General features: G+C 47.7%; 1 protein-coding gene across 1 annotated transcript in view; it reads right to left on the reverse strand.

The window, feature by feature from the left end:
• Positions 1–25,293, reverse strand: part of itpr2 (inositol 1,4,5-trisphosphate receptor, type 2) — a gene marked incomplete at its 5' end in the record, with an annotated part of 98,667 nt that overhangs the window by 6,984 nt on the left and 66,390 nt on the right. The window contains 10 exons of the mRNA XM_080545155.1: positions 2,684–2,845; positions 11,958–12,153; positions 12,792–12,961; positions 13,555–13,682; positions 14,935–15,021; positions 20,407–20,590; positions 22,052–22,216; positions 22,703–22,878; positions 23,835–23,960; positions 24,468–24,660. Of these exons, the coding sequence (XP_080401281.1) occupies positions 2,684–2,845; positions 11,958–12,153; positions 12,792–12,961; positions 13,555–13,682; positions 14,935–15,021; positions 20,407–20,590; positions 22,052–22,216; positions 22,703–22,878; positions 23,835–23,960; positions 24,468–24,660 (1,587 nt within the window). The remainder of the gene's footprint in view (positions 1–2,683; positions 2,846–11,957; positions 12,154–12,791; positions 12,962–13,554; positions 13,683–14,934; positions 15,022–20,406; positions 20,591–22,051; positions 22,217–22,702; positions 22,879–23,834; positions 23,961–24,467; positions 24,661–25,293) is intronic.

The raw sequence follows: 25,293 nt of genomic DNA on the forward strand, positions 1-25,293 counted from the left end.
CTGTCTATTGTCATCAGTCTGGCTGCACGTGAACTGACATGTTGAATGGTACGTGACGTGAGTGTTACCATTCTCCCCATGACCTGTACCGTGGGATGTCACCGGGTCACAGAGGGCAGAGAGATGAGTGTATGGGGATATACACTCGCAATTAGAGGGGGGAGGGGGGAGGGGGGGGGTATCTAAGTTCCTATGACATTATGTTATCCAACGACATCAAGAATGGAATAAATGGAATACTCCACATAATGGAAAGGGGAAAAAAAACATGTAAGCTCTTGAAGCGAGAAGCTATATACATTGACTAGAAAGTGAAGCCATCTACCGCCAGCCTTGCGGGTGGGGACGCAAGCCTGCTCGTCATCAGCAAATCACTGAATCCCCATTTGACAGCATTTCCTCCTTCGAGTGCCATGCTGTCTCTGTCACCTCGCCGGTCAAACGCCACATTGTTGTCATCTATCGTACCCCAGGTCAGCGTGGCCAATTCCTAGAAGAGATGGATGTCCTTCTCAGCTCCTTCCCTGAGGACGGCGCACCGCTCGCCTACTAGGTGACATCCAGTCAGAGAAGCTTTTTTTTCCATCTTGAGTACTTGACCTTCTCTCCTTCGATCTTACATGATCTGTCCCAGCTGTCTTTAAGACAGACAGAGTCAAGCCTCTTCTCAAGAAACCAACTCTTGACCTGTCTTCTGTCCACAACTACAGACCGATATCCCTTCTCTCTTCTTATCTAAAAACCCTTGAACGCGCTGCGTCTAACCAACTGTCTCACTATCTCCTTCAGAACAACCTCCTTGACCCTCACCAATCCGGCTTTAAGGCTGGGCATTCTACTGAGACTGCTCTCCTTGCTGTCACGGAGGCCCTCCACTCTGCCCAGGCTTCCTCCCTCTCCTCCGTTCTCTTTCTCCTTGACCTGTCTGCCGCCTTCGACACAGTAAACCACCCGATATTTCTCCCCGCCCTCTCGGATCTGGGCATCTCAGGCTCTGCACTCTCCTGGTTTGCATCCAACCTGATCGCTCTTACCAGGTGATCACTGTCTCCACGAGCCCTCATCACCGGGGTCCCCCAGGGCTCCGTCCTCGTGCCCTTACTGTTCTCCCTCTACACCAAATCTCTTGGCTCAGTAATTTCCCTCACATGGTTTCTCCTCCCAGACCGCCAAGAACCTTGGGGGTAATCCTCAACAACCCACTTATCTTGCGTGGCGAACATCACAGTGACAGCACGCCGTTGCAGATTCGTCCTCTACAACATCAGAAGGATAATGCTGATTCCTCACCAGAGAAGCAGCTCAACTCCTGGTCCAGACACCGGTCATCTCCCGCCTTGACTACTGCAACGCATTCCTGGCCTGGGGCTCCCCGCCTCCGCCATCAGACCTCTGCAGCACTTCCAGAATGCTGCCAACGGTCTGGTGTTCGGCCTCCCCAAATTCTCCCATGTCTCCCCTCTACTCCGCACCCTTCACTGGCTCTTGATAGCAGCTCGCATCAGATTCAAGACCCTTGTGCTCCCCTACCGGGTGGCAAAGGGAACTGCCCCTTCCTCCGACTCTGCTGGCCGACTGGCACCACCGCCTCTATATGGTTACAGCAGTTGCACTACCTTTTCACTGCCCTGGTACCCTGTTGGTGGAACGAGCTCCCCACTGCTGTCAGGACTGCAGAGTCACTCCCTATCTATCCGCTGTAGACTATCTCTTCAGGCTACATCTTAACTGTCCCTCATAAAACCTATCCCCCTCTGTCACTTTCTCTACTATATATATATATTAAAAAATATATCCTTCTTCTAGCATTATGACTGCCAACGGCCTCTCGCCCGAGCAGAAAATACTTTTCTTGTGATGATGACTGATGGACAGATGATTCCCTTCAAACGTATTTGCTGTAAGTCGCTTTGGATAAAGACGTTTGCTAAGTGCCAGGAATGTAATATAAATGGAGAGATGTATATTATAAATGTAATATAAATGTAGCTTCTTGCTATAAACTGCTGTTTATGATGTTGAGTGTCAATGAGTGTGTGAGTGTCACAGCTTCTTTGAGTACAGTCTTGTGAATCCCACGTTGAAGAGTTTGTACAGTACATACATGCACATACAGGGAGTGTGTGTGTGTGTGAGAGTGTGTGTGTGTGTGTGTGTGTGTTTACACCAACACGGCAGTCACGCTGCCCGATCACGTCTCTTCACTACACTGGCTCCCCGCTGGTGGAATGAGCTGCCCACGGCTGTCAGAACTGCTGAGTCACTCCCCATCTTCCATCGGAGACTGAAGACTTCCATCTCTTCAGGTTACACCTTAACTGCTCCTCCTGAGACATCTACTGCCTCCCAGCACTGCGTTTCCTGAGACACCTGCTTTTCCCCTTTACTGTGTCCCCTAAGACTTCTACTGCCCCCCTTGTACTGTTTCTCCAGTGTCATATATATATATATATATATATATATATATATATAAATAAATAAAAATAAAAATAAATAATAAATAAACTATCACAGAGACTGCCAGTGGCCCCGGGCCTGAGCTAGATTACTCTTCCTGCTACGACTAGTGGATTGATGATTCACTTGCTTAGTCAAATGTATTGATTGTAAGTCGCTTTGGAATAAGGCGTCTGCTAAATGCCAAACATGTTAATGTAAATGTATAATGGTGTTGAACGGGTACCTGCTCCTTGAGCTCAAACAGCTGGCCTGAGAGCATCGACACCAGGGTGACGGTGCTGTCCAGCTTCTCCTGCAGCGAGCGCATCTCATTCTGCTCACTGTCCCCCTCGCTGCTCACCAGGGACATGGCCCGCATGCGTGGGAACCAGTCCAGGTTCTTCTCCTGGAGAGAGAGAGAGAGAGAGGTGGGGTGGAGAAGAAATAGAGATCAAGGGTTAGGTGTATTTAGATTAGATTAGATTAGATGTAGGTGTATGTTTGATAGAAGAGGAGAGCGAGAGAGAGGAGGAATATATTTGGAACAGATGTGTGTGTGTGTGTGTGTGTGTGTGTGTGTGTGTCTGGGTTTCCGTTAACCGGTAATTGTCGGACTTTGTCCGGTAAATTTTTTTGAAGTCCGACAAATTGAAAAGTCGTCGGACATATTGTCCGGACATATTGTCCGGTGAAAATAATTCCCTTTGAATACAATTCGCTAAAGTTCACGTTCTGATTCCTTCTATTTTAAAAAAGACGAATATATAGGCTATGTATTTATTTTATTATGATATGATTTGACACCGGCATGATGATGACTCCTAATGTGTAGGCGCACAGGTGCCACATGGGATTGATGCCAGATGGGATTACAGCTTAACCAGTCTATTACCGCTTAAACACAGTAGCCCATTCGGCGGTAACCCATGCCTATCTGGCAACCCTGCCAACCCGTCCACCATAGTAATACGCAAACGTTGCAGCTCAAAGTGCACCATAGCGAGCGATTACATTAATGGAAAGATGGCAAAACAAAGTAAGCTTAGGAATTATTTCATGAAGCCAAGCAACAATGAGTCTGAGCCTGAGGAGAAGTCTGACTCTGAAGAGACGGAGGCCGCGGCGGCCGCGGCGGCTGACGCCGTCGTGGCTCCTCCAGCCAAGAAGTCTCGTGGATTCAGAGTTGAATGGAAAAAAACGTTCCCCTGGCTGCGTTTAGATGAGGAAGCCGGAAAAATGTTCTGCTCTCCGTGCGAAACATCGGGGAGGAATAATGGATTCACGAGAGGAGCAACTAATATGAGAATGTCGGCTCTCACTGATCACAGTCGGTGCAGTGACCACATATCGGCGGTCAGTTTAAGGCAACAGCAAACCGCCATGCAAGGCCACTGTGAGCAGGCTAATGCAACGGCTAACAATAAGCTGCACTCTCAGCTACAAGTTGCCTTTCACATGGCAAAAAATGGCATCGCATGTCATCAGTATGTGGGTCTGACTGAGCTACTGAAAGCAGTTAAGGCTCCAGATTTTGTCTCGAGTGAGGGCATTTACCGCCACAGCGACTCTGTTGATGACATGGAAAGGGCACTAGAAGACGTTGTGATGGATCAGCTGGATGAAAAGCTAAAGGGGAGTGACTTCATTGGCATTATCATTGATGAGACAGTAAATATCACCGTGGACAAGAAGCTGATTATATACGTGAAGTTGGAAATAAAAGGAAGAGTTGAGACATGTTTTCTGGGCAATTATGATGTGCACTCCGGGACCGCACAGTGTATATTTGACAAAGTGGTGGAGGTGCTCCGCGAGAGAGGTGTGGAGCTGTCCCGCGTCATTGGCCTGGGCTCGGATGGGGCCAGTGTAATGATGGGAAAGCGTGCTGGAGTTGGTGCTCTTCTGAAGAAACAGAGTGCGTTTTCCATTCAGGTGCACTGTGGTGCCCACCGAGTTGCGCTGGCCGCGCTAGATGCGGCAAAGGCTGTTGACCAGGTAGGAGCCTACAAGCGCACAGCTGCTTCTGTGTACTCCTTTTACAAGCACTCAGCCAGCAGGACCAATCGCCTCCGTCAGGTGACAGCAGATCTCAGCGACGAAGACATGACGAGCCTAAAGCAGCCGTGCGCTGTCCGCTGGCTATCCTTGCACAGGGCAGTGGAGGGTATAAAACGCAACTGGCCTGCTCTGGTGATGGAGCTAAATCAAGAGGCTGTGGGAGGAAATGCCCAAGCCCAAGGCATCCTAGGTCAAATCCAGCCGTATAGCTTTATCGCCTGGACTCACGCACTGGCTGATGTGCTACCGGTGATGACCAAACTGAACTTGGTTTTCCAGAAAGACGACGTCAATCTGGCCATGATCCGACCAATGGTTCACGCATCCGTAGCGGCACTAACACAGCTACGAGATGCCCCAGGCCCAGAAGAAGTGAAGTTCCAGGCGGACTGCCAAGACAATGATGTCAGAGTGACACATGCAGGTGACCGGTCCGTTCAGGCGTTTAAAAATGCCCGAGCACGCTACATCCAGCATCTAGTAGATGCACTACACGAGCGATTCCCCGAAGATTCCCTAGATGTACTGAACAGCTTCGACATCCTTCTGAACCCCTCCCAATACCCACATACGCAGGATGGTAAGTAGAAGCTAGCCTGTTTAATTAAATTGGTTGCAAAATGCATAGTATAATTCTTAGGCCTATCCTTTTTGAATAACCTAAAATGCTTGTCTAAATTGCGAAATGTAGACTATGGCCGCCGCCCATCATAGGCTAATAATAATTATCATCATCATAATAACAATAATAATTATTAGGCTATAATAACAACAATGATGAAAACAACAGGATAACATTTAAACCTTCCTACTTTTCAGTTAATCTGGCTGTTGATGTCATTTTGTCATAAAAAAAAATAGGCCATCACTGATTCATTATCACTCATTCCGTCCCCTCAGCGCTTGAAGAATATGCTAAACCGGCCATCCAGACCATCATTGGTCATTTTGGCCAAGAAATGACCAGCGATGATGACTCAGCACCAGCCACAGCCCCGGTCATCGATGCCACAAACGTGCAACGAGATGCCATCGGTGTCATGACAGCGCTTCGTGGTTATGGGGGCTTGCGTTTCTCAACAGCCTGCGAAGTCCTCATCCGAGACTTCAGCGAAATTTACCCAGAGTGGGCCACACTGGCCAAGATAGCCTGCTTGATTCCCGTCTCCAGTGTGCCTGCAGAGAGAGGATTCTCTCTGCAGAACCGAATTAAAACTGCGGACCGAAGTCGCCTTGGGGAGGGCAAGGTCACGCGGCTAATGCGCATTGCAAGTTGCGGAGAGACACTTTGCAGCTTTGATTTCAAGTCCGCAGCTGCACGCTTCAATGCTGCCAAAAAGCGACGTAGGCCTAATAAGTAGCTGAATTATATGAGCAGCCATTGTTATTTTCAGAGTTTTTACTCTAGGCTATTTTATTTAAGGCTATCCCCTATCTGAGAAAAGGCATAGGCGATAGGCCTAGGCTGTAACATCGAACGGAAATTAGCCTATACATACGCATTGCAAGTTAATTTAAAGCCTATTTATTTTCAAAGAGTTTTATTCTATTTTATTTTATCTGATAAAAGGCATATGAACGGAAATTAGGCTAGCCGTGTCACGCCAGAAGCCTACATGCTTGCACTGTTACTGTTCAATAAAATGTTATACATCTAGACATTGTGGTATTTCTTTATATACGTATCCCAGACTGCCTATCAATTGTTTCTCAATAAACAGTTATGTTCTCCCCATTGTCATACTCCCGAGCTAAACGAAATGCCTTCCCAAACAGCGAGACCTGGTTATAGAAATGACGTTGTTTTATTGATTTTAAAAAAAGGGTAAAACTGGAAAGAGAAAATAGAGAACTCACATTAATCCCAAACAATTTAACAAACTTCAGTTAACGTAATGTGGAGTCCGTTCATTGATCGATGCTGTCTGTTCAGTTCCCAGTGAGGCGCCCGTTCAGCGCTGGACCCGTTCAGCGCTGGATTTGACGCATGGCATAGCGCGCATGCGTCAAATCATGTTATATTATTATATAGCTCGCATCTAATCGTATCGGATGAGAAATAGACATTAAATGGCATATATAGGCCGCTACACAACAGTAATCACCGCGACAAACAGCTATATTAGATTTGGAGAAAAAAAATATGATTTTGAAAATTTTTTTTTTTATTATATTTTAATATGATGACCGGAATATATCACGTTTGTCCGGTAAATCGAATTCTTCCCGGACACGATGTCCGACGGCAAATTTTTCTAACGGAAACCCTGGTGTGTGTGTGTGTGTGGAGGGGAAGGAGAGAGGGAGTAATGTGTCACTAATGTGTAATCATTAGTGGTTTGATAAAGTAGAACAACTCTGTAGAGGCGTTCGCTGTGCTGAGCTGCGGCATAAAGACTTCACTACCTCAAGTGGTCACAGTACAGAACACCAGACAGACAGAGGATCTCATGCTCCTGTTGCATTATGCACGGGACTTAAGTGTGTACGTGTCTGTGTTAATGTGCCTGCGTGTATGTGTGTGTGTGCGTGTGTTTGTGTGTCAGTGTGCGATAAGGTTCAGTGAGTCAGATCTCCATCAGCTGATGGGTATTATGTAATATTCCCTTGCCAGTGTGGCTGATGAACACCGTGGAAAGGTGCAGGGAGTGCAGGGATATGGCTGACACCACATGAGAGAGAGCAGGAGAGTTTCAAATCACCTCCTCTTATATAATAACACAGACATGGCGGAGAGAGAGGAGAGGGGGCGAGGGGAGAGAGATGAGGAACGGGAGGGAAAGAGACAGAGAAAGTATGCAAGAGTAGAGAGAGAGTATGGCGAATACATTTAATCCGCCTTTCTTTCTTCCCTTTCATCGACATGACAGAGAGCGTTTGCACCCCATATCTAACTTTAGTACCACTGCTCATGTAAGGTTTATGGAGATGTTTGGGGCTGTTGAAATATGCACACGGCGCAGTGCTTTTGTTTCAACAGGGGGGGGGGGAGATCATAAATCGAGAATATAAACTCGATGTGTTGTCTCAGAACATGCCACTTTGGTTTACACGAGGCAGGGGGGGGGGGGGGGAAACGGTTCAATACAGTTTACTTCAAAGGAAAGTGCACTCACAAACTTTTTTAGAAGCCCCGCGTTTCACTGAGTGAGCAGCACGGCACAAAGAGAGGAAGAAAACGGCATAGGAACATTCACATCATGCATGAATATGAAATCACATCAATCACAGGCTCAATTACTCTCCTTAGGATATTGAAGTCAGTCAAGGGACTGAGTCGGCGAGAGAGGGGGAGAGAGAGGAGGGAGAGAGAGAGAGAGGAGGGAGAGAGAGAGAGAGCGAGAGAGAGCGGGAGAGAGAGAGAGGAGGGAGAGGGAGAGGGAGCGAGAGAGGGACGAGAGAAGCCTTGTGAAACAGGTGAAGTAAGGACAGACAAACAGACAGACAGACAGACAGACCCTGCCTGTAGTGACTGCTGCGGCTGTATGAATCGAGCCATTCTAACGGCCTCGCAGCAACATGATGTGCTAATTTAGACATCTACCCTTAAAGGGGCACAACAAAAACAAGTTCAAAACAACTACTCGCCTTTTTTTCCCCTCACGGACACAAAGATGTCTACTCATGAAACACAAGGACACACATACGTGGACGGGGCAAGAACTACCCAGAACAAGCGGTCCCCATTCGACATCGCGCCAACCAAGACGGATGCATTTGACAAGCTCGTTTAGACCAATAGAGAGAAACAAAATATGGACGGACATAATGAACCTATTGAACATACGCCCACTCCTACTGCCTCGTCAGCGTAATACGTCCTGCAGTTCTAGCAGAGATTATGGAAATTGTGTGTGGGGGAAGATTTTGAATTTTGGGGGGGGGGGGAATTTGGGCTCGTTATGAGGATTAAGATAGACCTAACACTGGTGTGTGTCGTCATCAAGACAGCATATCCAAACCCTTCAAAATCTCTAATCAGGAGAATCTAAAACAAGCCTTTCATGCATCCGACTTCAAGCTAAACCCGCCGACGTACGACTGAGATGGAGAGAGCCTGAGACAGTACGAACGCCGTCACCCTTCATCACGACACATTTCTCATGACTCCGCCGTTCATCGCTGTCGACGTTGAGATGGAATCTCATGTAACGTTTAAAGAGAAACCTTGGGATTCGTGTTCAGACTGACAGGAAAACTATCAGGAGCAATCTTTTTGGGTATTTACATAACAACCGTGTTTCCATAAACAGCCCTGCCATGTGAACATTAACTTGAGCACAATCACCTGCTCACACCACTGACACAACAGCATGCCTGTGTGTGACTGTGTGAATGTGAATGACTCAGGGGTTCAGTAGTCGGTGAACTATTAAAAAACGCCTTGCTTTTACTCACTAATCCCAGGAGATTACTTTACAAACACACGTTGAACAGGAACTGAGAGACATGGACAGAATCTCGCAATGAATAATCAGCAGTGATTGATCACCGAGATTACAGTAAAATCACCCCGCAGTGACCTAACGATGGAGGTGAGAGGGCGCCATGTCACTACCGGGTGAGTCAAACCTTCAATAATAATAATAATAAAAATAATAATAATACATTAGACTTATATAGCGCTTTTCTAGACACTCAAAGACGCTTTACACAAACTGAAAAGATCGAGTAGTAATAATAAAAAGACACCAAAAATAAATAAAAGAAAGTATAGGGGCCTAATTAAGGTAGTGCTTGACAATGACACGCACGCACGCACACACACACCTCACCTCACCTCACCTGACCTCACCTGGAGAGACGACATAGATCACATGACCCACCTACAAAATAGGAGGCGGTGGCCTGAGGTGTGCTGCTATCACAAGACTACCAGACCACCCAGGCCTCCGCTGAGCTCAGTATGGTATGGATGAGCTTCTGGTCGACTCGCTCAGGTAAACACTGTACGAGTGTGTGTGTGTGTGTGTGTGTGTGTGTGTGAGTGTGTGTGTGTGTAGGCGGGGGGGGGGGCAGAAGAAACCTACCAGGACACGTTGACCTCTACCTTCTTGATCACGAGTTCAGAGGCCCTTCCATTTTTTCTCTCTCTCTCTCTCTCTCTCCCTCCCTCCTGTTGCCGCTGACAACGTGTGACGGCTGTGTTGCTAAGGCTACGGATGACTCGCGGTGTGATAATGAGTGTGAGTGTGTGTGTGTGTGTGTGTGTGTGTGTGTGTGTGAGAGACAGAGACAGAGAAAGGGACTGGGAGAGCACGTGCCACTTGAGAGGGGTTGCATAACGGAGCGGTGGCTGGCTGGCTGCTGCAGTGCTCGCTAGGCTCGGCGGTCGCTGTGATAATTACACAGACATGCCCGTGTGCGCACACACACACACACACACACACGCACACACACACGCACACACACACAAGTAACAAGATCCTGTACTTTTTCGCTCAGGGCCATATATCATTCTGTACAAAACGTGACGTTCTTTTACCGAGTCTTGGTCTTGTGCTTTTTTTTGTTTTGTGTTTTTTGTCTTAACGGTGGTGGGAGCGTGTGTTTGTATGTGGGTTTTCTTTTGGAGTGCGTTTGCATGTGAAGAGGTTATCGGGTTTCGCTGTTCTGTTCTGTGTGCAGACAGGTGTGAGGACTGTGGCGGGGACCAGACTGCAGAGGATCATCCCCCCCCCCCACTGCACCCCCTCCCCCCTGCACCTCCCACCCCCCCCTGCACCCCTCCCCCCCCCCCCCCGCTGCACCTCCCCATGCAGCCAAACAGCCTCTGCAGTGAGGACCGGCCAGGTGAAGCACAGCCAGGAGCACCACAGACTCCCTCGGCCAAACAACCTCACTGCTGCCAGGCTGACTGGAACAAACACTGTCTACTCAACATGCGCACACACACACACACTTGAACACACACACACGTGAACACACACACACACACACACACACACTTGAACACACACACACGTGAACACACACGTGAACAGACACAGACACACACACACACACACATGAACAGACACACATACACACGTGAACAGACACACACACACACACACACACACATACACACACACACACGTGAACAGACACACACATACACTCATGAACAGACACACACACACACACACGTGAACAGACACACACACACACACACACACGCACACGCACACGCACACGCACACGCACACGCACGCACACACATGCACAAGCACGCACAAGCACACGCACACACACACGCACACACCTTCCAAAGAATGTTTCTACTTCCAGGACATCCTCTCAGACACAGACGCGGCTCTATATGGATGCGGTCTGATGAATCACCTTCGTCAGAGCTCATCCATGTCGCCCAATGGACGTATTCTCTCATCACCGTTGTGCTTCCCCCCCTATCAGGATATCACAAGAGCAGTCCTGATATGAAACCCCTGATTCATCATTACATCATCATGCACCAGTAATCTGGACCGCTGGACCATCCTGAAGCGCATCACTCCTCTTCACACAGGGACACAGTCAGACACATCCTCATCAAACCCCCTGAGTCATCTGTTCCTTATGCAAAATAGGCCTCATTATACGCTCGTCCCGATGGCCATTATGTCATGATGTAAATCACCCCCCAAAAAAACCCAAGTGCTGTTCTTCCAAGGCTACGTCTGAATGCATTAACCTCTCGCCAACACCTTTCCCAGCCCCCCCCCATACCTCTCGAAACGCCTCGACCGTGTCTCATCCGGCGCAGGTTGCGGCACTCATTAGCATACAGAGAGCTTCGCCACTTTTTAATTACTATATCACTGTACTACACCCCCCCCCGCCCCCCCCCCCCCCCCCCGAAGGGGAGGGAAGGAATTCGCCGTAACACAGATTTGTTTTCTGTACTTGAGCAGAGTAAACCTGTCTCTTCTACAAGGGGAGAGAGGAAGAGAGGAAGAGAGAGAGGGGGCAGGAATTGGGATGCTGGGCACAGGGAGAGGAAAGAGGCTCAGTCACGTTTCTGAGCTTTTTTTTTTTCTTCCTTCTTCTTCTTTTTTTTTCTTTTTTCTGCTTGTCTGCTGCAGAGAGGCTGGGGGTTCACGCTGGTACACTGTGTATGCCTCCCGCCTCCCTCTCTCCCGCCTGCCTGCCTGGCTGAGGACGAGGACTAGACACCTTGAACAACCTATATGAGGAGACGCTACGCCTACCGCATACACACACCACTGCCAGCTCCCAACTCACCCCACTTATTTCCACTCGTGTGTGTGTGTGTGTGGGTGTGTGTGTGGGTGGGTGTTCACACACGTTCACCTGCACCAAAAGTGTTAAAGTGTTCAAGCGTTTACAGCAGCATTGCACAACATCCACGCCGTGAAAACACCAGGGGCAGATGACCCCTGGTCACCTCTCAGTCAGTCAGCCTGTCTGTTTACATCAACGTGTCGAGTGCAGGTGTGTGTGTCTCGCAGGGTACTGACCTTGATCATCTCGGCCACGTAGCTCTCGGGCCCCGTGTATTCCGTGGGGTCCTTCACCCTCACCAGGACCAGGAAGTAGAGGTAGTGCCACATGTTGTGCTCAGACGTGATGTGTTCCTCGAAGGACACCGTCTTGTTGTCGAACTTGTCCCTCTCCAGCCCTGCGAGAGAGAGAGAGCGGGGAAAGGTTAGCGAGCTGACCTGCGTTCGGGCGTTGTCGAGGTGACGAGGTTTATAACCCACGATCAGTCCCTTCCCCGTGTTACGTTACACCGCACGACACCCTCCTCACCATACTTCCCATTGCATTCCCTCACTTGCACTACTGACATACTGATTATCATACCCCATTGGATTATTGTCTTCATTTGCCTAAGTTATCTTTATTGAATTCTTCATATGATATCGTTTATAGGGTGTGTGTCTCCCTTTTTTCTTATGGCCCAGAGCCATGTGGCCATTCATGCCACCTGATTCTTAACGGCATTAGCTCCTCGTCAATGATTTTGTTATACTTTAGTGCCTCTGTTCTGCGCTGATGTTTTTCTACTGCGTGGACTGTATTTGTGTCCTCTCCCAAACGCCCCCTGCCCTGTAGTAGGCTTGTATGTTAACCAGTTAACCCTCTCCACCCTCCCCTTCCCATGTGTCCCCAGCACTACCTTCATTAGGCCCCTATACTTTCTTTGATTTCTTTTTTGTTTCTTTTTATTATTACTACTCGATCTTTTCAGTCTGTAAAGCGTCTTTGAGTGTCTAAAAAAGCGCTATATAAGTCTAATGTATTATTATTATTATTATTATTATTATTATTATTATGTATCTGCTGTGTACCCACCACAGATGAAGCAGGTGGTCTTCAGGATCTCCTCCTTCCTCTGCTTCTCGCTCCTCAGGTCAGCGAACGTGTCGATGATGACGCCGAATATCAGGTTGAGGACGATGATGATGACGATGAAGAAGAAGAGGAGGTCGTACACCACGCGAGCAGCGAACAGAGGGTCCTGGGGCGTGAGGATGCCAGTGAATAGAAGTAACCGTCATCATCAACTTTTTTCTTTCATTTTTATTTCTGCCCTATTTATTTTTTTACAGTCCATAATGATTGATGGATGACACAGGGGTCCCACACCTTCTGAAACATCAAATTCAAGCACCTTTCAAGGACTTTCAAGACTGAATTCCCTCAAATTCAAGGACCTAGTTTCAAGACGGCATAGTTTGAGACGGAGCTACATGAGAATTGATATAATAGGAACTATCCGCTCACAGACAACAATTAAAAAGAGAGGCTTGAATGTGTGAACACTAGATGGTCTCTTGCCTTCTCTACCACAGCACAGCAAAACAATATATTGTGAAATATGTGTAAAGTTAAGCAATACAGAGACTTATTTACTAGCTGAAGTAAAACATTTTTGTTTTTTAGAGAGAGAGAGAGGGGAATTCAAGCACTTTCAATGACCCATTGAAAGTGTATTGAGTGTATTTTCAAAAACGTTTAAGACCTTGATTGACTTTCAACGATTTCAAGGACCCTGATGACATGTATGGATTGACTGATCGATCGATTGACTGGTTCCGCTAGCGTACTCACGCCTTTGGAGGGCTTCCGGAGCACGTCGCCCACACCTCCGCCGTTACGGAGGCCCTGGTTCAACACCGTCACGATGCACATGAGGAGGGTGTCACACACGCGCTCCGTCCCATCACCTTCAGCCATCACTACACACACACACACACACACACACACACACACACACACCGAGGAAAGCACACCATAGTCAAATCAGATCACATTTGATTTGTCATTTATCGTATACAGTTATAATAGACTAAAAGTGAAATGTTTTGGATCGTAAAGAGTGTGTGGTGTGTGTGTGTGTGTGTGTGATCACCATACATGACTGGAGGTAAGAACGTGGTACAGACGTGGTGATTGGATAAAGGCATAAGTACAGCTGGAAGGAAGTTGGTCAAAGAGAAACAGGGATGTGTGACCTTCTCTGTGACACGCCAGGGTGTGTGAGACTGACTCAGACAGAGATAGAAATAACAGCAGCAGAGGAGGAGATGGAAAGATAGAGCGGGAGAGGGCACGTGTGAATGCAGGTGACACACACACACACACACACACACACACACGCACACACACGCACACACACACACACACACACAAACACGGTTGGAGAATATAGCAACATGAGTCACCCCCTCTGCCTCTCCTGGGTCTCAGTGTGTAACCTTTTAGGAGGTGATTACTGAAGAGGCGGCCGCAACAGCCACATGGACGCTACAGCGACACGCACGCACGCACGCACGCACACTCACTCACAGACACAGACACAGACACACACTCACACACTCACACACTCACACAGCTGAGTATCGACTGACTGACCACGGGGCTGAGGTGTGATTTGGACATTTGCATGTGAAGAATCAATGGTCAGAAACAGAAACCCGTGATAAGGGGAAGTGTCTGTAGCTGTCTTGTCTGTAGCAGTTCACTGGGTTTCTTGAATGACAAAAAGGCCCTGCTGGGCCCGAGGATATTGAGAAATGTATAAATGTACGCACTCACTGCCCTGTAAGTCGCTTTGGATAAAAGCGTCAGCGAGACGGCATATTATATTATGATGTTATTCAATAACAAGCTCACTGTGTTTGGTACTAAGGAGAAAAGTGTCCAAGGGAGGATGTGTCCAATGCCATATGAAGTTGTTTTTTGTCTTTTTTCTGAGTGGGGCAGTCCCATTCATATTTTTTATTTTATTGACAGATACAGTAGAGATTTAGACAGGAAGGATGGGTGAGAGAGAGAGGAGGGATGACATGCAGGATATGTCCACGGCCGGAATCGAACCGGGGACCCTGCGGTTACATGGTCAACGCTTAACCCGCTACGCCACCTAAGCGCCCCTCCAATGCCATATTAAACGACTGTTCTTCCTTTAGGCCCTGACTGAGAACTCACCTGCCACAGACATGGGGAGGGGCTCGGGGCAGCTGTCCTTCGCACACGTGGCAGAGCCTCGGCCGCTAGGTAGTGTTTCCCGCGTTCCTGAAAAGGAGGAAAATAGTTGAGCTGAATGACGACACAAACATTCGAGATGAGGGGGGATGAGGGGGGATGGCACCCCCGCCTGAAATAAAAACAGTCGAAATCATCCCCTAAAACTGCCATCCCCCCTTTCCATCCCTTATGTCATTTTATCAATGAACGTGGTATTACTGCTATTTCAACATTTAGTTTTGCGCATATTGAGTAAAATACTGTGGGCGAGGGGGGGGGGGGGGGGCACGCACACATGCAATGACACTTTTAACCAAGTCACTCACACTGAAGTCACTGACGCTGTGGGGATGCTAAAATTGTCCCCATATGATAAAATCCACCATCCCCCCTGACTTTCTTTTACAACTTGAGTACTGGGTACGACCTCGTACACGCTTAGCGAGAGAAGAAGCGTCACTCGTGGACATGCGGATAGGCCTCGCTGGTACGCCAAAGCGCCAGACCCTTCATACATCTGCTTATGTTCTAACCAAACCTCCCGGATAGAGTCAGTGGTAATCAGGGGTAATCAGTGGTAATGGCATTCAGCTGAAACGACGGAGAGAGCCAAGACAGCTGGCTGCTGCTGGACAGGTGGTTCTGTGTGGTTGATGATGATGCTAACGGCACATCAATAAACCCTTCCTCATTGACCCGCGGCAGTTAAGGATCTGTGCCTGAGTGGGATAATGAGGGGGGACAGAGAGGCACAGTGAAGAGGCCCACACCATGGCTGGAGTGACACCCCCCCCTACCAGGCCCAAGCAGGGGAGCAGGGGAACAGGGGGCAGCGGCTGGGTGGTCTCCATGCCTGGAGCTCCCACTGGGCCTTCAGCTCAGCTCAGCTCAGCTCAGCCCACGACACGCAGCCACACACACACACACACAGCCACACACACACAGCCACACACAGCCACACACACACAGCCACACACACACAGCCCCACACACACAGCCCCACACACACAGCCCCACACACACAGCCACACACACACAGCCCCACACAGACACACACACACACACACACACAGCCACACAGCCCCACACACACAGCCCCACACACAGCCACACAGACACACACACACACACACACACACACACACACACACACACACAGCCCAGCCGGTTACATAACCCAGTCCTGCTCTGCGTGGCACACGGCCATGTCAGGTTATGCAACAGGTGCACATGTGCTGGCAGGTCGTCTCCTTGGCCGTCAGAGTGCGAGGGTGCAAACACACGCGCGCTAGCACACCTCTACACACACGCGCGCTAGCACACCTCTACACACACGCGCTAGCACACCTCTACACATGCACATGCTCACATTCAGGAAAGCTCACGTGAACATGCATGAGCAGAAGGCAAGTATGTGACAAGTGACCACAAATGCAGTACATATACTGTACCGGAAATGATTATTATTATAAGTTATTTTTGAGTGGGGCAGTCCCACTCTAATTTTTTTCATTTTATTGGACATATAGGAAAGTAAGGAGAAGGGAGAGAGGGCATGTCAGCAGGGCACGGGCCGGATTCGAACCCATGCCAACATGGGCATATTATGTGTGCACTGTAGACCATGGTGCTAGACCACTGGACCACCCCCCTGGCCACCACGACACAAATGATTATTAATATGGGTGACGCATCGTGGGTGATGCATGGTTTTCTGAGCAGGCCGGCCCAAAGCAAGGCCGAAGCAAGGCCAAAGCAAGGCCAAAGCAAGGCCAAAGCAAGGCCAAAGCAAGGCCAGAGTAGGCGTACGGCCCCCAAACAAAATGATTTATTTTCGCCCGGTGTGAGACACAACTTCTGGGTGCTTCTTGCTTTAGCGGGACGTGAAAGGCCGACAGCAGAGCAAGGTAGAGATTTAAAAATGAGGAATCTAGTTAATTTGTATATTTGGAAATAGCTGACATAAAATACAGATTTCATATTTTGTAGCTCAACTACACTGCTCCAAAAACTTGAAGGGAACACTTCATCATTACAGTATAACACCAAGTCGATTCAACTTCTGGGATATCGATCTGTCCGGTTAGGAAGCGTAAACGATTGTCGATCAATTTCACCTGCTTTGGTGCAAATGAAAGTGACAACAGGTGGGACAGGAGAGGCAACAGCAGGACAACCCCCAAACAGGAAATGGTTTTGCAGGCGGTGGCCACAGACCATTTCTCTCTCCTTATCCTTCCTGACTGATTTCCTCTAGTTTTGCATGTTGCTAGTGCCGTTGTCACTACTGGTAGCTTGAGGCGGCACCTGCAGCCCATTCAGGTTGCACAGGTAGTCCAGCTCCTCCAGGATGGCACATCCATAAGTGCCGTCGCAAGAAGGTTTGCTGTGTCTCCCAGCACAGTCTCAAGAGTGTAGAGGAGATACCGGGAGACAGGCCATTACACGAGGAGAGCTGGACAGAGCTGTTATAGAGGAGAGCTGGACAGAGCTGTTATAGAGGAGAGCTGGACAGAGCTGTTAGAGAGGAGAGGTGGACAGAGCTGTTATAGGGGAGAGATGGACAGAGCTGTTATAGAGGAGAGCTGGACAGAGCTGTTATAGAGGAGAGCTGGACAGAGCTGTTATAGAGGAGAGCTGGACAGGGCTGTTATAGAGGAGGAGAGCTGGACAGGGCTGTTATAGAGGAGGAGAGCTGGACAGGGCTGTTATAGAGGAGGAGAGCTGGACAGAGCTGTTATAGAGGAGGAGAGCTGGACAGGGCTGTTATAGAGGAGAGCTGGACAGAGCTGTTATAGAGGAGAGCTGGACAGAGCTGTTATAAAGGAGAGGTGGACAGAGCTGTTATAGAGGAGAGCTGGACAGAGCTGTTATAGAGGAGGAGAGCTGGACAGAGCTGTTATAGAGGAGAGCTGGACAGGGCTGTTATAGAGGAGGAGAGCTGGACAGAGCTGTTAGAGAGGAGAGCTGGACAGAGCTGTTAGAGAGGAGAGCTGGACAGAGCTGTTATAGAGGAGAGCTGGACAGGGCTGTTATAGAGGAGAGCTGGACAGAGCTGTTATAGAGGAGAGATGGACAGAGCTGTTATAGAGGAGGAGAGCTGGACAGAGCTGTTATAGAGGAGAGCTGGACAGAGCTGTAATAGAGGAGAGCTGGACAGAGCTGTTATAGAGGAGAGATGGACAGAGCTGTTATAGAGGAGAGGTGGACCGGGCTGTAGAAGGGCAACAACCCAGCAGCAGGACCGGTATCTGCCAGAGGAGCACTGCCAGAGCCCTACAAAATGACCTCCAGCGGACTCCTCGTGTGCATTTTTCTGACCAAACTGTCAGAAACAGACTCCACGAGGGTGGCACGAGGGCCGACGTCCTCTAGTGGGACTTTTGCTCACAGCCCAGCACCTCACAGCCCAGTTCCCGTTCTCTCCACAGGTGAGAGCAGGTTCACACTGAGCACACGTGACAGACGTGAAAGAGTCTGGAGGCGCCGTGGCGAGACGTTATGCTGCCTGCAACATCATCCAGCATGACCGGTTTGGTGTGTCAGTGATGGTCTGGGGAAGCATACCCTTGAAGTGTTCCCTTCATGCCTTTGAGCGGTGTAGTTTACAGCTGTGGTTAGTGGTGTCCGATGCAAGACACACTGGCTGGCTGCGGTCTGACCGAGGTCTTTAAAAAAGTAGTGTCAGGAAAAGACCGAAGTGCAAGTTATGTAATCATTAGGCTACAGTTGAATATGCAATATTTCATTAAAGCCTGTCAGTGACAAAATAATGTGTACTGCATACTGAAGGCCTACCCCAGGGTTTTGATAATATATATATTAGGTATAATGAGGTAATTACAACTGTCTCACCTTTCCAACACCAATAACTTAAGCTAAGATCTCACCTAGTGTCCCCAAATGAATTCATATTCGTGTATTTAATAATAAGACTGAAATAATAAGACTGTTAAATGGTAAATGGACTGCACTTATATAGCGCCTTTTTTGCTGCTCCAAAGCGCTTTACAACGGCCTCTCATTCACCCATTCACACACACATTCACACATCAATGGCGGCAAGCTACCATGCAAGACGCCGGCCCCGCTCACTGGGAGCAATTTTGGGGTTCAGTGTCTTGCCCAAGGACACTTCGACATGTGGCCAGCCGGGGCTCGAACCGCTGATCTGCCAACCTTGTGATCATTAGACGGCGACTCTACCTCCTGCGCCACAGCCTAGAATTATGTAGCATAATATTCCCATACTTTTCATATTTATCCATATAATCTGGATATGTATACACTCAGTACTGTTTTTTTGCATCTGAAAAAATAAATAAACAATGACTAAACAAGAATTCCTAAACAATGAATAACAACAACAATAACAATATTAATCTTTGCTATGGAAATCCTACAAAGCTGTTTTGCTACTCCAACAAACAGACTATTATGCTCCAAGTCTATATTTCTGACTCACATAAATACTGCAGAATAACAGCAATCTAATACCCAGAGAAGGCGGCCTCCTTCCAACTGACAATACTGAAATCTACTATGTTTACACTCTAACTCTGTATTGATTAGATCCTTAGAAAACAGCAGGTTATAAAACAAGATGTTTGTCTCAACGATTACTGTCTGACTAGTGCTGAGGTTACCTGTGAGACAACCACCTACGCACGCAGTCATCTAAGGAATGGCAAACGCAGAGAACGTACACTATTAACAGTATTATTATCTTTTTTGCTTATGCTGGTTTGTGCCCAATCTCTCATAGCTAGTGTTTACCTAACACACATATATTTAGACAGTCACTAATCCTCACGTCGAGCTATGGGGGGATGGAGTGATGAGGGTGTTCTAGCTGGGTGACAGGCTGCTAGAACGGGCCTACAGTGTGGGCTGAAGGGGTTAGGTTTATTGGAGAGGAGAAGGTGGGCTATGGGTACTGTACAGACGGCTGGATCTCAATACTTTAAATGACTTCCTTTCCTTATCATTTTTCTTTCATTACCGTTCAGGGTTCGACATTAACGCTTGCCCGGAGCAAGTAAAACATTTGCCGGGTTTGCAAAAATGTGCAGGAAGAACAACAGACGGCGCAGGCGCCAGACCAGACTAGATGATCGTGGAGTGAAGATATTATGAAAGCGTACGCGCCTCTCGATCACCTGTCGCATCGCGTACGCTTTAATAATATCTTCACTCCACGATCATCTAGTCTGGTCTGGCGCCTGCGCCGTCTGTTGTTCTTCCTGCACACAGGTAAACAGATCCAGGATCCAGCAGCGTCGTCGGGCTCTCGCAAACTAACCCGGAGAATTGTTTACTTGCTCCGGGCAAGCGTTACTGTCAAACCCTGCCGTTGATAGGTCAAGGGAGCGACTAGGTTGCTCTTATGCTAGATAAAGGGGATCAAAGGGGATTGTGGGTAACCACACTGACCAGGGGCCTGCAGGTGATCCACCTCCATGCGGAAGTCGTCCTTGAGGAAGAGGAAGCCCACGATGGAGAAGAGGTAGACGAGGATGATGGCCAGCACCGCCGTGAGGATGATGGAGCGGCCGTTCCGGGTCACACTCTTGATCACGTTCAGCAGCGTCTCCTCGCGGTTGAGCAGGTCGAAGAGCTGCGGACACACACACACACACACACACACACACCAGGGTTAAATGGTAAATGGTAAATGGACTGCACTTATATAGCGCCTTTTTTGCTGCTCCAAAGCTGCTCCCAAGCGCTTTACAACGGCCTCTCATTCACCCATTCACACACACATTCACACACCAATGGAGGCAAGCTGCCATGCAAGGCGCCGGCCCGCTCACTGGGAGCATTTTTGGGGTTCAGTGTCTTGCCCAAGGACACTTCGACATGTGGCCAGCCAGGGCTCGAACCGCCAATCTGCCAACCTTGTGATCATTAGACAGCGGCTCTACCTCCTGCGCCACAGCCGCCCCAAGGTCAAGATCCTGGACAGACATAATCCATTTAGGTTTTTAGATGAACTAAACCTCCTTACGCTCAAGTCTAGTGAATGCACTTAACCCAATCGAATGCACTTAACTGAATCAAATGGAGATTACAATGCAATGTTTCATTGCATTTGAGTTGTTTGTTAAAGCGGTGCAGGGCCATGGTAACAGAATGACGCTGGGAGTCGATTTCTCCCATTCATACGTATGCCAAACAAGAACCGTTGATAGCAAAATGTAACACTAGAACAGCCGTGCCTTTTTTACTTACTAAAAGAGCCACCTCGCCCCTGTTTACAATGCTCAAGCTGCTATTTACACACAACGACCACTAGTTGGCCGCTTGTAAATTAGCCTGCTCCCTACACAGAAAAACTGCAAAATAGTTTTATACTAGCTTATCCTGATGTGGTTTAGAAAATGTAAGGATACTGGGTGGTAGAACGCACATGTCTAGGACAAGTCATGAAAGGAGGGTCCTGAAATTTGATATAACTGTTTTCTTTACTCACAGGGGTCAAATGACCCTCGTGGCTGTTCTAGTTAATTGAATCAAATGGAGATTACAATGCAATGTTTCTTTGCATTTTAGTTTTTTGTTGAAGCGGTGCAGTGCCACGGTAACAGCATGATGCTGCTGGGACTCGATTTCTCCCATTCATACGTATGCCAAACAAAATTTAAACCCTACAACTCTGTCTACAAGGACTACTTCTAACAATTCCAACTACATTTTTTAGAACTATGTAGATTCAAAGTTTGTTAAGGAAATGACCATAAACTCTTGAAATGATTTGTAATAATAATAATAATAAGTGTTGATATTAGTTGACCGGGATATATATACTTGAACATTAATGAGGTTTAATGTTTTTCTAAACATCTTTAAAGACTTTTTTCTGGTAGATCTTAGATACTTTTCCAGATGTTTGACCCGAAGTGAAAGCCTTTGATTAGGCCTGGTTGGTTGAGAAATGGATTTCTGATTTAATTTCCCCAAAATATACTCTTAGCTTTCATTTGACACCCAATTTGATATGCTCTGAAGAATTTCACATTTCTCATGTCATTAATCCACATGGGTCCATGTACAGCTCCTGAGGGTTTGCCTTTACCAGGAAACTGTAGAAGAACTCGTGTACGAAGAGGCCCAGTATGCAGACGATGGCGTAGCCCAAGTGGTACAGGAAGGGCAAGTCCATGATCACAGCTTTGTATCCTCGCGTGAACGTCCCCTGGTTCCCCACAAAGCTCACCAGGAACACGATCTTGTTGAGAAGCTGGAAGAGAAGATGAGAGATGAGCGGAGGGATACCTTCCAGAAAGACTAGGGTGATATGACTGATCTAAGGGCTGATATGACTGATCTAAGGGCTGATATGACTGATCTAAGGGTTGATATGACTGATCTAAGGGCTGATATCACTAAGTTCTTTGAAATCAAGAAGGGAAATGATACTGCAGGTAAGTGGTCACCAACCCTTCATGTACTTCTGGAGAGGCAGGCTTTTTTTCCCAGCCCAACACGGATCCATCTAATTATACGAATGAACGATCTTACTGATGAAGTGATAAGTGGAATACGATGTTTTAAAAGCTGAGGCAGAACAAGGTCCTGCAAACTCTGTGACTCCACGATTAAGGTTGGTGACCCCATCTATACAGTGACTACAGTGACTATTACAGAGGCCTTGACCAGTGCCCCGAACTTGGCACACACACATACTGTAGTAGAGAGAGAACGGATCAAAGACCTATTGACTTACGTTGGCAGCCCCCAGTAGCAGCAGGGAGGGGCCTAGGCCTAGTGTGTAGATGGAACGCAGGATGACAGACACCAGGAACGGAAAGATCCCCCCCGGTTTGGGAAGAATGAACATGATGGTGGTGCACACCCCCAACGCCCCCCACAACAACACAGACACGAACGGTGGCAGGACGCCTGGGCAGGGGCAGAGGAACAAAACCGAGGACATAAACAAAGGGAAGGGACACATTAGTGCTGTTCAGAGAAGAAGGTGGCATTTCTGTTTATGAATTATTCAGGTGAACTAAGCGGTTGGCACGACACCAGGCACGCTCGGAATCTCCGCTTCCCATGAACGGGCGACTCCCGGGAAATGTCAAAGACTGGCCCCCCTAGGGAGGAAAGGCGGATGTCCAAACCCGCCACCAACCTCGTGCCTCTGCCTTGAAACTGTCTCCTTAGCGATGTACTGGGAACCTAAACACAGTGATTACCATGCTCATTATTGCTCGTGTAAAAAGGGCGACTTCCACCCCGTTCTCTATAGCGCTTCGAGGCAGAGAGTGGTGCCAAGACCATTTCGCTTCGTGATCGACCTTCATCTTTCTAGCATTTCCCATGACCCCGTTCAGTGTTTCCCACAGGGTTTTGGGAGACTGTGGCGGGTGGGGAAGTGGGGGAAAAAAACACCGGCCTTTCCGCGAACCTGCTCGAACACTTTCTGCAACAGCACGAGCGGTGCTGAAGAAAGCACTATGAGATTATGAGACTATGAGACTCTGGCGGGACGAATTAGACTATGGTGGACCGCCACTGTCTCATCTATGTATGGGAAACACTGGCCGTTAATTAAACATGGCCCATGTTCCTAGCCATAACCTCCTAAGGCTAACCAGTAAACCTGGTTAACCAGACTGACTTCAGCTAACCAGGGACTAGACTTCAGCTAACCAGAGACCAGACTTCAGCTAACCAGAGACCAGACTTCAGCTAACCAGAGAATAGACTGTCTTCAGCTAACCAGAGAATAGACTGTCTTCAGCTAACCAGAGACTAGACTGACTTCAGCTAACCAGAGACTAGACTGACTTTTGCTTTGTTTCACTTTGTTGCCCTGACCAGAGGAGGGCCCAACCGCGGGGGCGTCTCACCTTCATCTCCGTCGTCACCGTAGGGGTAGAAGAGCGCCACGGCGATGTTGACCAGCACGGCCAGGTAGAAGGAGATGCTCCCCCACAGAGAGATGTGCCGCGAGAACCAGAACAAGGCCTGGTTATCTAGAGAGACGTGGAGACACAGAGAGCTTTCATCATCACACATCCAAACAGAGACAAATATAGATATCAGACACACAAACACAGGCAAATGCAGCAGTTAGAGCTGGCGGCTCTATAATTGATCGTTCATAATAACAGAACACAGATTCAGCGGATCATAATGATGATAATTGTCTTGAGGATTGTTTTTATTGCACTGTCGTCATTATGTCATCTGTGTTCTGGTTGAGAGAGGACGCTGGCGTTGCTTGTTCGCCGCTTCTCCGTCCGAAATCTAGGTGTAATTGCAGTATACAGAGTAGATTGTCCTACAAAGACACTTCGACTTAGATTTAGTAATCTAAAAATTAATTAGACGCCTATACTTTCTTTTATTTATTCTTTTTACTATTACTACTCGATATTTTCAGTTTGTAAAGCGTCTTTGAGTGTCTAGAAAAGCGCTATATAAGACTAATGTATTATTATTATTATTATTATTATTCTCGAGTGAAGACCGAGGCTTACTTTGTATCTTCTTCTGCCACCTCATCTCGTTGTAGAGGTCGTCGAACTGCGTGAAGAAGTCGTTGACCTTGCTGCCCTGGTCGTCTCTCTCGGTGGTGTTAAACACACGGACCGTCGACTCCTCCGTCAGGTACTGACAGATGTCCGGCACAGGAAACACTATCTGCTCCATGGTGCGGTCGTGACGCACAATCTAGGAAACAGTAGACCCGTTTACTATCTGGAACTTCATAAAAACTCTGGCAAAGTGGGATTCCCATTACTCAATTGGCACTTTTCAATCATTGGAGATGTGTTCATATGCTGCTGAGGGGTAAACTAAATGCTACCCGAGACTTGGTTAGAGAAGCAGCTGTACAGTATGACTTCCTGGATATCAAATAGCAATGGATGTCTGAGGAGCAGTACACAGGGTTCCCACACCTTCTGAAACATCAAATTCAAGCACCTTTCAAGGACTTTCAAGACTCAATTCCCTCAAATTCAAGGTCCCAACACGGCATAGTTTGAGACAGACCTAGATGAGAATTGATATAATAGGAACTATCCGCTCACAGACAACAATTACTCTTGCCTTCTCTACCACAGCACAGCAAAACAATATATTGTGAAATATGTGTAAAGTTAAGCAATACAGACAATACAGAGAATTTACTAGTTGACGAGTAAACAAGTAAAGAAAATGTGAATATATATATATATATATATATATATACTGTATATATATATATATATATTGAGAGAGAGAGAGAGAGAGGAATTCAAGCACTTTCAATGACCCATGTCTATTTTCAAAAACTGTTAAGACCTTGATTTTTTTCCTTCT

This window comes from Nansenia antarctica (assembly GCF_963989245.1).
Source record: "Nansenia antarctica genome assembly, chromosome: 14".
NCBI classification, from domain to species: Eukaryota; Metazoa; Chordata; class Actinopteri; order Argentiniformes; family Microstomatidae; genus Nansenia; species Nansenia antarctica.